General features: G+C 38.4%; 1 protein-coding gene across 1 annotated transcript in view; it reads right to left on the bottom strand.

Moving 5' to 3' along the window:
* The window catches only part of LOC140726037 (copper-transporting ATPase 2-like), a 91295-nt gene that overhangs the window by 12935 nt on the left and 64619 nt on the right, over positions 1-13741 (bottom strand). Inside the window, exons 14-18 of the mRNA XM_073041932.1 lie at positions 11608-11785; positions 11272-11418; positions 9607-9749; positions 5220-5423; positions 4927-5044 (exon numbers count right to left, since the gene is read on the bottom strand). Of these exons, the coding sequence (XP_072898033.1) occupies positions 4927-5044; positions 5220-5423; positions 9607-9749; positions 11272-11418; positions 11608-11785 (790 nt within the window). The remainder of the gene's footprint in view (positions 1-4926; positions 5045-5219; positions 5424-9606; positions 9750-11271; positions 11419-11607; positions 11786-13741) is intronic.

Below are 13741 nucleotides of genomic sequence, written 5' to 3'. Positions count from 1 at the left end.
CCTATCCAAAAGTCTCTTAAAAGACCCTATTGTATCCGCCTCCATCACCGCTGCTGGCAGCCCATTCCACGCACTCACCACTTTCAGAGTAAAAAAACGTACCCCTGATATCTCCTCTGTACCTACTCCCAAGCACCTTAAACCTGTGCCCTCTTGTGGCAGCCATTTCAGCCCTGGGGAAAAAGCCTCTGACTATCCACACAATCAATGCCTCTCATCATTTTATACACCTCTCCACAGAGAAAAGGCCAAGTACACTCAACCTGTTTTCATAAGGTATGCTCCTCAATCCAGGCAATATCCTTGTAAATCTCCTCTACACCCTTCCTATAGTTTACACATTCTACCTGTAGTGAGGCAACCAGAACTGAGCACAGTACCCCAAGTGGGGCCTGACCAGGGTCCTATATAGCTGCAACATTACCTCTCAGCTCCTAAACTCAATTCCATGACTGATGAAGGCCAATACACCGTACACCTTCTTAACCACAGAGTCAAACTACGCAGCTGCTTTGAGCGTCCTATGGATTTGGACCCCAAGATCCCTCTGATCCTCCACACTGCCAAGAGTCTTACCATTAATACACACACATATAAAACTTACACATATACAAATTCACACACATATACATACTTAGACATAGACATTCACACATATATATTTACAGACACATAAATACACATATACATAATTATGCATAATTACACAAACATATTTACAGATATACATTTACAGACATTTTTACAAACTCACATACATACACACATGTGCATATACATTTACACACATTTTCACATTTAAACACAAACACCTATGTTTACAGAGATACATATACATACAATTCTACAATAATTACACACACATACATATTTACAGAAATACACACATTTAGACATATAAACACAAGCATTTCCAATGCACATCCACACACACACACACACACACACACACACACACACACACACACACACACACACACACACACACACACACACACACACACACACACACACACACACACACACACACACACACACACACACACACACACACACACACACACACACACACACACACACACACACACACACACACACACACAATGTTTTTTGGTGTTTGGCTTATGCCAAACATAGTGTTTAATCTGATGGTCAAAAAACTCAATTTTAGTTTCATCAGACTATAGAACCTCTTTTCAGCTGACTTCAGAGACTCTCACATGCCTTGTGGCAAACTCTGAGATTTCATGTGATTTCTTTCCAACAGTGGCTTTCTGTTTGCCACTCTCCTATAAAGCTGAGACTGGTGAAGCACCTGGGTAATGGTTATTGTATGTGCAGTCTCTCCCATCTCAGCCACTGAAGCTTATAACTCCTCCAGAGTTATTATAGGTTGCTTGGTGGCTTCCCTCACTAGTCTGCTTCTTGCACAGTCACTCAGTTTTTGAGGATGGCCTGCTCTAGGCAGATTTACAGCTGTGCCATATTCTTTCCATTTCTTGATAATTGACCCAACTGTACTCCAAGGGATATTCAGTGACTTGAAAATGTTCTTGTATCCATCTCCTGACTTGTGCTTTTCAAAAACCTTTTCACAGAGTTGCTTGGAGTGTAATTTTGTCTTCATTGTGTAGTGTTTTTGCCAGGATACTGACTCACCAGCAGTTGGACCTTCCAGATACAGCTGTATTTTCACTACAATCAATGGACACACCTTGACTGCATCCAGGTCTCCAAAAGCAGATCTCTATTTAACTAATTATGTGACTTCTAAAACCAACTGGCTATAGCAGTTATGATTTGCTGTGTCATATTAAAGAGGGGGAGTGTGAATACTTATCAGTTACTTTGTGTTTTATATTTGTAATTAATTTAGATCACTTTATAGAGATCTGTTTTCACTTTGACACAAGTCTTGTTCTGTTGATGTGTGTCAAAAAAGCCAAATTGAATCCTGTGATTCAATGCTATAAAACAAAAAAAAAAGAAAACTTCCAAGTTGGGTGAATACTTTTTATAGGCACTGTATATGCCAAAATGGAACTGTAACGTAGAGCCTTGCACTCTGCTGCAGGTTTCTCCATGATATCATGCTGAATAAAAGGTATCACCACTTGAAGTCATCTCTAAAAACAAGCACACATATACATACATACAGTGGCATGCAAAAGTGGAAGCACATCATATGTAGCTCTGATGAGAAAGCCAAGTCTGTTGCTTTCATCTCTCACATGTCCTTCCAGCTAATTTTCCTTCTTTATATGCTTTCCCACCACATACATTGGCCGTGCTTAGCCAGGAAGACAGCTTTGCACTTCTGTCTGACTCTTCTCATTGCCGCTCTGGAATTATGACCTTCTGCCAGGTGGGTCCACTTGTTTCCAGACCTACCTGGGACTCCTTTACCATAGAGACTGACGTTACTGATACACCTTTGGACACTGAGCCACTTCTTATCATCGACATGATGGTTTGCTTGAGCTTATTCATGGTTGTTAGTGAGACCTCATAGACAGTGAGCCACGCGAGGTAGGAGTCCAAACTGCAAGCACCAGGGCTTTAGTTTTCCAGACAGCAAGGTCTTGTCGATGTTATCCCGGCCATTGGTGACGTGTTGCTTCAGTTGCTGCAACTGCTCTTTGTCCGTGAGGCTGGCATTGTACCATCAACCCAGGCTTTTGACAGGCTGTTGGAATTGGGTCATCACCAATGAAGAACTTTGTCTTTCAGCATTCCCTTGAGACTATGGAGATACTTTGTGACTAGCTGGGTTTGATTTTCACACATATGTACTTACACTTATATACAAGGGTGTTTATTAGTTGCATCAAAAATCATTCAAACAAAAATTAAATAATGTACTTAACTTAAGTCTACACATGGATTAGAACACGATGCACCCCACAATGTAGTTACAATCATGTTACAAAATAACCAGAAGTATAAAAACAAGATATGCACATCCCCATTACTAAAGAAAAGGCATATTCCACCATGTAATGGGAAAGGCACCACAGAGCCAACCCTAGTGCATCAGCTCAATTTAGGATCCATTATGAAAATATACCAAGGAAGTGCATGCACACAGTGCAACAACAACAGAATGGTATGGTGTGGTGTAGTGTAGTGTGGTGCGGTGGTGGGGGAGGGGGAGAGGGAGAGAGAAAGATTTTTATTTTGTAAATAAGCGAAATCTTCCACTTGTGCAATACCTTCAAGATGATTTCTTTTCAACATTTTCTTGCCCCAATAATCTTATAACACACAGATGTTTGGTTACCCATTGAAACTAACTTTAGAAATTATCCTTCTGCAAAATGGAATAAAACAACTGCTATGCATCTCACAAATGTTAGTATTCCTGCACCTACTACCCTCAACCTAATGGGCTACCAACTACAAGGTAGGGAACAAATAGCATTAGTTAACAATCCGTTTTCTAGTGAAAAAGCTGTAAGTCCTGAAAGTTTCACATACATGCTAAATTTTACAGTACTTGTATGAATCTACATGATATAAAAGTAACTATCATAGAAAGGGAGAAATAGCATTCGGTGGAAAAATAAAATTAAGTTCAATATGCCAATTTTTGCAACAATTACATTTGCTGCTATGATCACATTAAAGAATGTAGGTGTAAATAGAAATTATTTGGCATTCTCTACAGCATAGATTGTGCTATAATATTGTTGTATGGCAGTTCCAGTTAAAGTAGCATGCCAACATATGTCTGATAAAGATGTAAAAGATTTAAAGATACAGTCGGCCCTCCTTATCTGCAGGGGATTGGTTCTGGGACCCCCCGCAGATACCAAAAATTGGGGATGCTCAAGTCCCTTATTTAACCTGTCTTAATGTGGTGGACTTTAGGACCCAGCGGAGCTCCAGACCTTATTTAACATGTTTCAGTGTGGTGGACTTTAGAACCCGCCGCCCGTGGCTGCTGCTGTTTCTGTTTCGTTAACGGAAAGTGATCAAGATTGAAAATAAAGTAGAAATAATAAAGCAATCGGAAAGAGGTGAAACACCATCAGTTATTGGAAAAGTGTTAGGCTGCAGTTGGTCAACGATTGGAACAATAGTAAAGGATAAATTGAGAATAATGGAGTATGTGAAAGGCCCTGCCCCAATGAAAGCTACAATTATTACTAAGCAATGCAGTGGTTTAATTATGGAGATACATATGTTTCTTAAGTGTTTTATATACATAGAAAGGTAAAATATATACTATATACTAAGACAAATATTTGACTGACGCTAAATAATACTGGATGTACCTGTTCTGACTTACTTATAATACCTAATACAAAGTAAATGCTACGTAAATAGTTGTTATACTGTATTGTTAAAGGAATAATGACAAGAAAAAAAGTCTGTACATGCTCAAACAACGAGTGCTGGAGAGAGAACATCCGGGTTTTCCCGATTCGCAGTTGGTTGAATCTGCACATGCGGAACCCGTGGATAAGGAGGGCCGACTGTAATTGTCTTTTATAAGAAGATCACTAGAAACTGCCAAACAGTAGGTAAATTTTATAGGCATGTAATCTAATGCAGTACTGCATTTCACTCCTGATCGACCGTTGCAGAGACTGCACTCCCCCACTCCTCTCTACATCTCCAATTCTCTATCAAAATTTATCTGGGGACCAAGCTAGCATCCAAGTTGTACAGATTTGTAATGGTTTGTGCTACTCTGGTGCAATGGAATGTTTGATTGGTATCCAAAACTTTCTAGTATTATAGAAAATCACAACAAAATCTGGAGCAAACTATGTTTTTAATGTATTGCTCACTTCTCATCAGCTCCCAACATTAGTCCTTTCCCCATTAATACTTTGGAAATGGTTTAAAATATTCTATTAATTAACTTTAAGGGGAGAATGGTTTAAATAAAACATAAAAATAGAAAAAGCATACACTTACCAGCAGCAATAGGGATTCCAACCAGATTAAAAATTAATGCAAAAATAAAATTTATTCGAATGCGAGAAACAGTTTCTTTTGATAATTTGATGCTAGCCACAACATCTAGGAGATTGTTCTGGAAGTAAAAAGCAGAATGCATGTCATCACAGAATTTATATTAAGCAAATAGAAGGCACATTTAAATACTGAATTTCAATTCATTATTTACCTTCAGGCCATTATTTGATAATATAGACAATAAAGTATCAATTCTGTATTACATTAACATTAATTAGTTAACATTTGCTCACTCTCATCAGCACAACATCCGCTGCTTCAATAGCTACATCTGTGCCAGATCCAATGGCAATTCCCACATCAGCTTTTGCCAGGACGGGAGAGTCATTTATACCATCACCAACCATTGCGACCGTTTTACCCTGATCCTGAATCTCTTGAACTTTAGCTACTTTTTGTGGGGGAAGAACTTCTGCAAACACTTTCTTGATGCCAACCTTAAAAATAGAAAACACTTCTAAAAATAGAGATATTATTCTTTTTCTTAATAACAGAAAAACTTTTTTATAGCGATTAAATAATCCTTTAATTGAGTGAAGTAAATCATTCATCCAGTTTTCATACTGTGCAAAGGTCTTAGCAACGTGAAATATTTTTACAAGGCCTCCACAGAGGCTGGATCTCAACATCGTCAAGCAAGCTAGAAAGCCAAAGTCTGTAAAAGAACTGTGCCAAATATAACAAGATGCTCGGAACAACCAACCTGTTGATTTACTTATGAAACTGCAGGACAGTATACCTAAAAGAATTGATGCAGTTTTAAAGGCAAAGGGTGGTCACACAAGATATTGATTTGATTTAGCTTTTTTTTTACTGTTTATTGTGCTTTATAGTAATTTTTGATACTGCTTACTTTGCTTTATGGGAAGTTTTTAATTCATTATTTTTGAAAGCATTATCATTTTACAGATTTTTTTACATGTGCCTAAGACTTCTGCACAGTACTGTACTGTATGTCTGATTATCTAGAACAAATATTTGCTTGAAAGTAGGACTTTAAATGAACACTGCCTCCTTCAAGGAGATGAATATACAGTTTATACAAACATTAAAAACAAGAAGATAAATAGGGGCACGGTAGGATCACCCAGGGACAAAGAAGGGAATATATGCCTAACGCCAGAGGAAGCAGGATAAACAGGTACTTTGCATTGGTACTCACCAAGAAGGACATGAAGAATTGCGAGATCAGGGAGGGGAATGCTGATATTCTAGGATATGTTGATATCAAGGAGGAGAAGAACACTAAGATATATAAGTCTTCGGGGTCTTTATAGTATCTAACCCAGGTTATTGAAAGACGCAAAAGAAGAAATTGCTGGGACCTCAGCAGAGATCTCTGTATCCTCTTTAACCACAGGCAAGGTAAATTCTTTTATTGTCACTTGTACTGGGGTACAGTGAAAAATGTGTTAAGTTCCATTCATACATTATCAGTTTATTAAAACAGTGTATTGAGGTAGTACAAGGCATAATGAAAATAGAGTGCAGAACAAAGTACTACAGAGATAGTAACACACAGAAAATTCTACAGGAACGCAACAGTGCTGTGTAGGTAGACAATAAGGCACAAGATCTGGATAGACAGGGTCTGATTAGGAACAGTCAACATGGATTTGTGTGTGGAAGGTCATGCTTGATAAATCTTATTGAATTTTTTGAAGAGGTTACTAGGAAAGTTGACAAGGGTAAATCAGTGAATGTTGTCTATATGGACTTCAGTAAGACCTTTGACAAGGTTCCACATGGAAGGTTAGTTAGGAAGGTTCAATCGTTAGGTATTAATATTGAAGTAGTAAAATGGATTCAACAGTAGCTGGATGGGAGATGCCAGAAAGTAGTGGTGGATAACTGTTTGTCAGATTGGAGGCCGATGACCAGTGGTGTGCCTCAGGGATCTGTACTGGGTCCAATGTTGTTTGTCATATACATTAATGATCTGGATGATGGGGTGGTAAATTGGATTAGTGAGTATGCAGATGATACTAAGATAGGTGGTGTTGTGGATAATGAAGTAGGTTTTCAAAGCCTGCAGAGAGATTTAGGCCAGTTAGAAGAGTGGGCTGAAAGATGGCAGATGAAGTTTAATGCTAATAAGTATGAAGTGCTACATTTTGGTAGGAACAATCAAAATAAGACATACATGGTAAATGGTAGAGCATTGAAGAATGCAGTAGAACAGAGTGATCTATGAATAATGGTGCATAGTTCCCTGAAGGTGGAATCTCATGTGGATAGGGTGGTGAAGAAAGATTTTGGTATGCTGGCCTTTATAAATCTGAGCATTGAGTATAGGAGTTGGGATGCAATGTTAAAATTGTACAAGGCATCGGTAAGGCCAAATTTGGAGTATTGTGTACAGTTCTGGTCACCGAATTATAGGGAAGATGTCAACAAAATGGAGAGAGTACAGAGAAGATTTACTAGAATGTTACCTGGGTTTCAGCACCCAAGTTACAGAGAAAGGCTGAACAAGTTAGGTCTTTATTCTTTGGAGTGTAGAAGGTTGAGGGGGGACTTGATAGAGGTATTTAAAATTATGAGGGGGATAGATAGTTGACGTGGATAGGCTTTTTCCATTGAGAGTAGGGGAGATTCAAACAAGAGGACATGAGTTGAGAGTTAGGGGGCAAAAGTTTAGGGGTAACATGAGGGGGAACTTCTTTACTTAGAGAGTGGTAGCTGTGTGGAACGAGCTTCCAGTAGAAGTGGTAGAGGCAGGTTCGATATTGTCATTTAAAGTAAAATTGATAGGTATATGAACAGGAAAGGAATGGAGGGTTATGGGCTGAGTGCAGGTTGGTGGGACTAAGTGAGAGTAAGCGTTCGGCACAGACTAGAAGGGCAGAGATGGCCTGTTTCCATGCTGTAATTGTTATATGGTTATATTATAACCAGAAAGTTTGTAAAGACAAGAGTCTATCTGATTGCACTAGGGAACTGCTCAAGTCTTATTACAGCTGAATATAAGCTGTCCTTGAGCCTGGTGGTACATGCTTTCAGTTTCATGAATCTTCTATCTGATGGGAAGGGGGAGAATAATGTCTGGGATGGCTGGGTCTTTGATTATGTTGGCTTTTTACTGAGCCGATGAGAAATGTGCACAGAGACAAAGGAGGAGAGCTAGTTCCCATATTGAACTGAGCTATGTCCACCATTTTTTTTTTGCAGTTTCTTGCAGTTACAGGCAAAGCAGTTGTCATACCATGCCATGATGCATCTGGATAAGATGCTTTCTATAATGCTTCAATAAAAAATGGTGAATTTTAAAGGGGACATGCCAAAGTTCTAGAGCCTCCTGAGGAAAAGTAAGAGGCACCGGTGAGCTTTCTTAGCTGCTCTGTTACCATGTTATACATCCAGGCTATTGCTGATGTTCACTCCTTGGAACCCGGACTCTGCACCACTGATGTGCACTGCCCCTTTCTGAAGTCAATGATTAGGTCATTTATTTTGCTGACTTGAGGGAAAAGTCGTTGTCATGACACCATGTCATTAGGCTTCTGGTTTTCCTCCTGTACTCTGAGATATGGCCTACTCTGATAGTATTATCTGCAAAGTTGCAAATGGAGCTAAAGCAGAATCTGGCTTGAGCATATAGGAAGTAGAATAAGATACAAAAAATAAGCACAGACATCATGGGCCAAAGGACCTGTACTTACATGTTCATAAGGAATTTTAATGCTTATGTAGTCTCCTCTGCTGGAATTTAGTAAGAAGACAGTTAAGAAGATTAGTTTAAAAATACTAGGAAATGCATGGTGTAACTCGACTGGAAATTTACTTTTACTGTGGCAATAATGGCCTACATACGAGGTACACTATTGTCCAAATGGAAGAAGCCAGAATAAGAAGGTGGTGAGAAGGGAAGGAGTACAAGCTGGAAGGTGATAGGTGAAGCCAAATGAGGGGGAGCAGGTAATTGGAGGAGGGGAATTGAAGTAAGAAGCTAGGAAATGATGGGTGGAAAAGGTAAAGGGCTGAAGAAGAAGGAAACTGATTGGAGAGAATGGACCATAGGAGAAAGGGGAGCAGCAGCGGTACACATTTCTACCAGATAATATATGAGTTTTGTCAAGACAGATACCCAGAGGAAGTATCTGCTTGTGGAGCTATTTAGAAATAGAGGCTATACTATCAGAATAAGGAGTTACCCATTACAATTATGAGGAATTTCTTCTCACAGATGGTTCTGAATTTTTAGAATACGCCACTCAGGACTGCTGTGAAGGCTAGACTAAATATAATTAAATATATTCAAAGTTGAAGCAGACAGATCGTTAATCTCTAATACAGTGTTGGTTTATGAGGAAAGGGCAGGAAAGTAAAGATATGATCTTATTAAATGGCAGAATAAGTTATGAACTTTTTTTTTTGAATGGAGGTGCCATCCAGGTTGTTAGGTGTTCTGCAGTATCAAGAGTAAACATTAATTGAACAATGAACAGTCCTGAGGCAGATTCCTTCACAGTTGTTGTTTGACACACTGAGTTTCTCCAGCAGACTGTTTGTTGCTGCAGATTCCAATTTCTGCTGTGTGCCATTAGTTTAAAACAGAAGGAAAACAGTTTCAAATACAGTCACGTACATGGAGAGCAAAAAGATGTTTTTAATACCTACCTGGCGAGCAACTGCAGTTGCTACTTTGAGGTTATCACCCGTTAGAAGAACCACATCCACTCCCATATTTTCTAAAATGCTCACAGCCACTGCAGCTTCAGGTTTGATTGTATCTGCAATTACTATTATCCCACATAGCGTACCTTTCCAGAGAAAAACATATTTTATAGATGATTAGAAAATGCAAAAAATTTTCAGAAATAAAGTGTCAGCTCTATTTGTATCTCCTTAAAGTAATTCAAACTTAGTTTATTCAATATTAATCATCATAGTTGCCTAAATATTTACTTGCCAACAAGTTTAGACTAGCTTTCATCTTTTTTTTTAGTTATCACATACCCTCAGTTGCTGCTTCATTAGGTATACCTGCTATTAATGCAAATATCTAATCAGTCATTCAAATGGCAGCAACTCAACATATAAAAGCATGCACACATGATCAAGAGATTCAGTTGTTGACATCAGAATAGGGAAGAAATGTGATCTAAATTACTTTAACCTTGGACCGATTGTTGGTGCAAGAAAGGAAGGTTTGAGTATCTTTGAAACTGTGTATCTCCTGGGACTTTCACACATAATAATCTCTAGTTTACAGAGAATGTTGTGAAAACCAGAAACATACAATGAGCAGCAGTTCTGTGGGTGAAAAGAGGGCTGATAAGAGGACTTGAGTGGGAGGTCAGGGAGAATAGCCAGACTGGGAAAAGCTGAAAAGAAAGCAACAGTATCTCAACCATCTGTTACAACAGCAGTGTGCAGAAGAGCATTTCCAAATGCACAACATGTCAGACCTGAAACTAGATGTGCCACAGCAGCAAAAGACCATGAACAGTTGCCATTTTATTAAATACCTTCAGCTAATTCACAAAATATTAGCAATCAATAATATAATATCATTTTAAACCTATAACTTTATGAAGATTCATAAAACATCCAGGAAGATTCCAAAAGTCCAGTTTTAATTTGTAATTTTCCCTACTTTTTCTCTTGCTTTCACATGGCTATTCCTAGACTCATTTATTTTTCACATTCTTTTGAGATTTTCTTTGCAGAGCTTTGCCAGGTGTTTTTGCTCATTAACTTCTCTGTACTAAAGTATTGGACCTTTACACTGTACGTAAAGGTACTTCCTTTCCCCCATGGTTGCCCCGCTTCAGCTGTTGTGTTTTCTCAGAAATAGAATATCTGACTGACTGGGCTTAAACCTATTACCTTTGTAGGTTCCTAGCCTCATCATCCTATTTAAAAAGTCAGCTTACCTCGTGGAAATGATGAGGTGCCTGTGCCCTATCCCATTTCAGTTACATCATATGTGCGGATTGAAAACATGTTGGGGTTGGATTTGAGGCTACTTAATTCAACAATTGACATATCATTCTTTTGGGGTGTAGGAGTTCACTCAAAGTTTAGTTTGGCATTAGTACCTACAGTTAACAGTTACTGACAATATTAGTTACTTGTATATCTGTTGATCAGTGCAACAGTTGATATGCACAGTGTTGCTATTTTTCACAATTCAACCAAAAATGAAAAAATGTTAAACTAAATGAAATCATGCAGGTGCCAATTGTTTTGGATAATGATCTGTATTCTCAATGTGACACAGCCTAAGTTGGAAATTATATTTTAGCAATTCCTTCTCTGGGCTAATTGTATTAGCTTTACCATTAATAGTAACCATCACTGCAGTCTCTCCTTTAACTTCATGGTCAACCATAGCCTCGTCAAAATCACTCTCAACATGTAAACCATTGCGTGTCATCCACTCTCGGTTTCCGATCAACACAGAGTAGATCTGAGAAGTTTCTGCACCTGCAAATGAGATAAAGTTCATTGAATTAACTTACTTGCCGCACTTGCACTTGTTCCCCCATCTTTTACAAAGTTTTTGATGCACTTGGTGCATTTTTTGCCCATTTGTGGATTATTCTCCAAATACTTACTGTAGTCACAAATCTGTCTTCATTCAAATAAATACAAATTTAGAAGTAAAATATTTACCTTTATTTATTTGTGAGAACACCGCAGCATATGAATTATTAATCTGTTTTTGCTTTCTGTTAGGACTCAGTTCACTTTTCATTAACACGGTTTCAATGCTGGTAACTTTGCAGCTGATGCCACAGCCTGCCACCGACTGAAAATCCATACAGTAACCAAGCACATCTGTGCCAAGTTCCTGAAAAAGTAAGAAAAACTTCATATCAATATAATTGTTAATATAATGCCAAACTTCCTTGAAATGCAATACAAATAATATTTTATTGCATTTTTAAGTTAACAAACATCCCAAAAATCCAACACCTGTATAAAGAACAAAGAGGTGCTAATAATTCACAACTAATTCAGAGAGGATGACTGTAAATGAAAATTTAAGGAAAAACAGTAGAAGCTAGAGATCTGGAATTAAAATACAAAATGTTGGAGACAGTCAGATTCATACGGCTTTGATCCAAGCCTCTTTCAGAAGTTAAGAAAGGCATAAAAATTGTTGCTTCGTGATCAGTTTATTAAGCACTAACAGAACAAAGAGAATTGGAAATATAGAACCACAAAAGTTTAGTAGCTAAGAACAGTCTAAAAAGAATAAAGAAAGATGGCGAGCCTTTGTGTTCAGCTCTTTTTATACTACTGATAAGAAACATTCCATTCAAATTTGTAGGTAAGAGTTAAACAATCAGATAATCCCTTTTTTCAGGTCCTTTCCATGCTTTGTTTGGCCCATCCGGTGGCAACCTTGCCATTTCTTTAGCTTCTGTCTGTTTTTTCGAGGCCAAGTTGCTAGCTCAATGCTCTAGCCAGCGTGGATGGAAAGGATGCAAGGAGCTAGCCATATTTAAACCCAAGACTCTTTTTCCGAAATGTAGTGCTGAAACCACTACACCACCGGCATACACATATATAAAAAAACAAGCAGCTAATTATTAAACTGCACAGAAAATAACAATTATATAGTCTAATCCTATGAACACTTAGTACATCAGGCAGCATCTGTGAAGTAAAAGCACTTAATGTTTCAAATCTAGGACCAATCATCATCAGAGAAGTTGGAAAAACTTGTGCTGTTTTCTCCAAGGGACACTGAGGGGAGACAGTAAAAGTTTACAAGATTATGAGAAGTATAGAAAGACAGCTGGTATCTTTTTTGGGGATTTAATTAATACTCGAGGGCATGCATTTAAGGTGAGATGTGTGAAACAAGTTTTATGCATACAAGTGGATGGGTGGGACAAGTTTATTTTTTTAACAGAGAGTGGTGGAGGCAAATACAAGACTCTTAAGAGACTCTTAGATAGGCTATAAGTTTGCGAGATGATACCACAGCTGTGGCTGTATCTCAAAAAATGATGAATCATAGTACAGCAAGGAGCGAGAGAACTTAGTAACTTTGTGTCATGACAACAACTTTTCCCTCAATGTCAAACAAAAATTCTAGTCGTTGACTTCTAGAAATGGGCAGTGCACATGCTCCCATCTTCATCGACAGTGCTGAGGTTGAGAGGGTTAAGAATTTCAATTTCCTGGGAGTGAGCATCACCAATAGCCTGTTCTAGTCTAACCATGTAGGTGCCACAGTCAAGAAAGCTCACCAATGTCTCTTCTTCCTCAGAAGACTAGAGAAATTTGGCATGTCCCTTACGAATTTCTGTCAATGACCTACAGCAAGCATCCTATCTGAATGCAAGACAGTTTAATATGGCAATGGTTCAAGAAACTGCAGAGAGATGTGGACACAACTCAGCACATCACAGAAACCAGCCTCTCCTACATGGTTTATATCTCTCGCTGCCTGAGTAGCGCAGCCAGCATAATCAAAAGCTCCATCCATGCTGGACATTCTTTGTTCTCTTCTCTCCCATCAGGCAGAAAGCACGAAAGTCTGAAACACATACTAACAGGCTCAGGGACAGCTTCTACCCTGCTGTTATAAGTCTACTGAACAGTTTCCTAATAGGTTAAGAAGTTATCTTGACCTCACAATCTACCTCATTATGATCTTGCACCTTGTTGTCTGTCTGCACTGCACTTTCTCTGCAGTTGTTGCACTTCATTCTGCATTGTTATTGTTTTATTTCAATGCATTGTGTAATGATTTGATCTGTATATATGACAACAATAAACCAATTCCAATCAT

The sequence above is a fragment of the Hemitrygon akajei genome, chromosome 4, assembly GCF_048418815.1.
Source record: "Hemitrygon akajei chromosome 4, sHemAka1.3, whole genome shotgun sequence".
Taxonomy (NCBI): Eukaryota; Metazoa; Chordata; class Chondrichthyes; order Myliobatiformes; family Dasyatidae; genus Hemitrygon; species Hemitrygon akajei.
The sequence above is the reverse complement of the archived record's forward strand: the minus strand, read 5'-3'. Positions and strand labels throughout refer to the sequence as shown.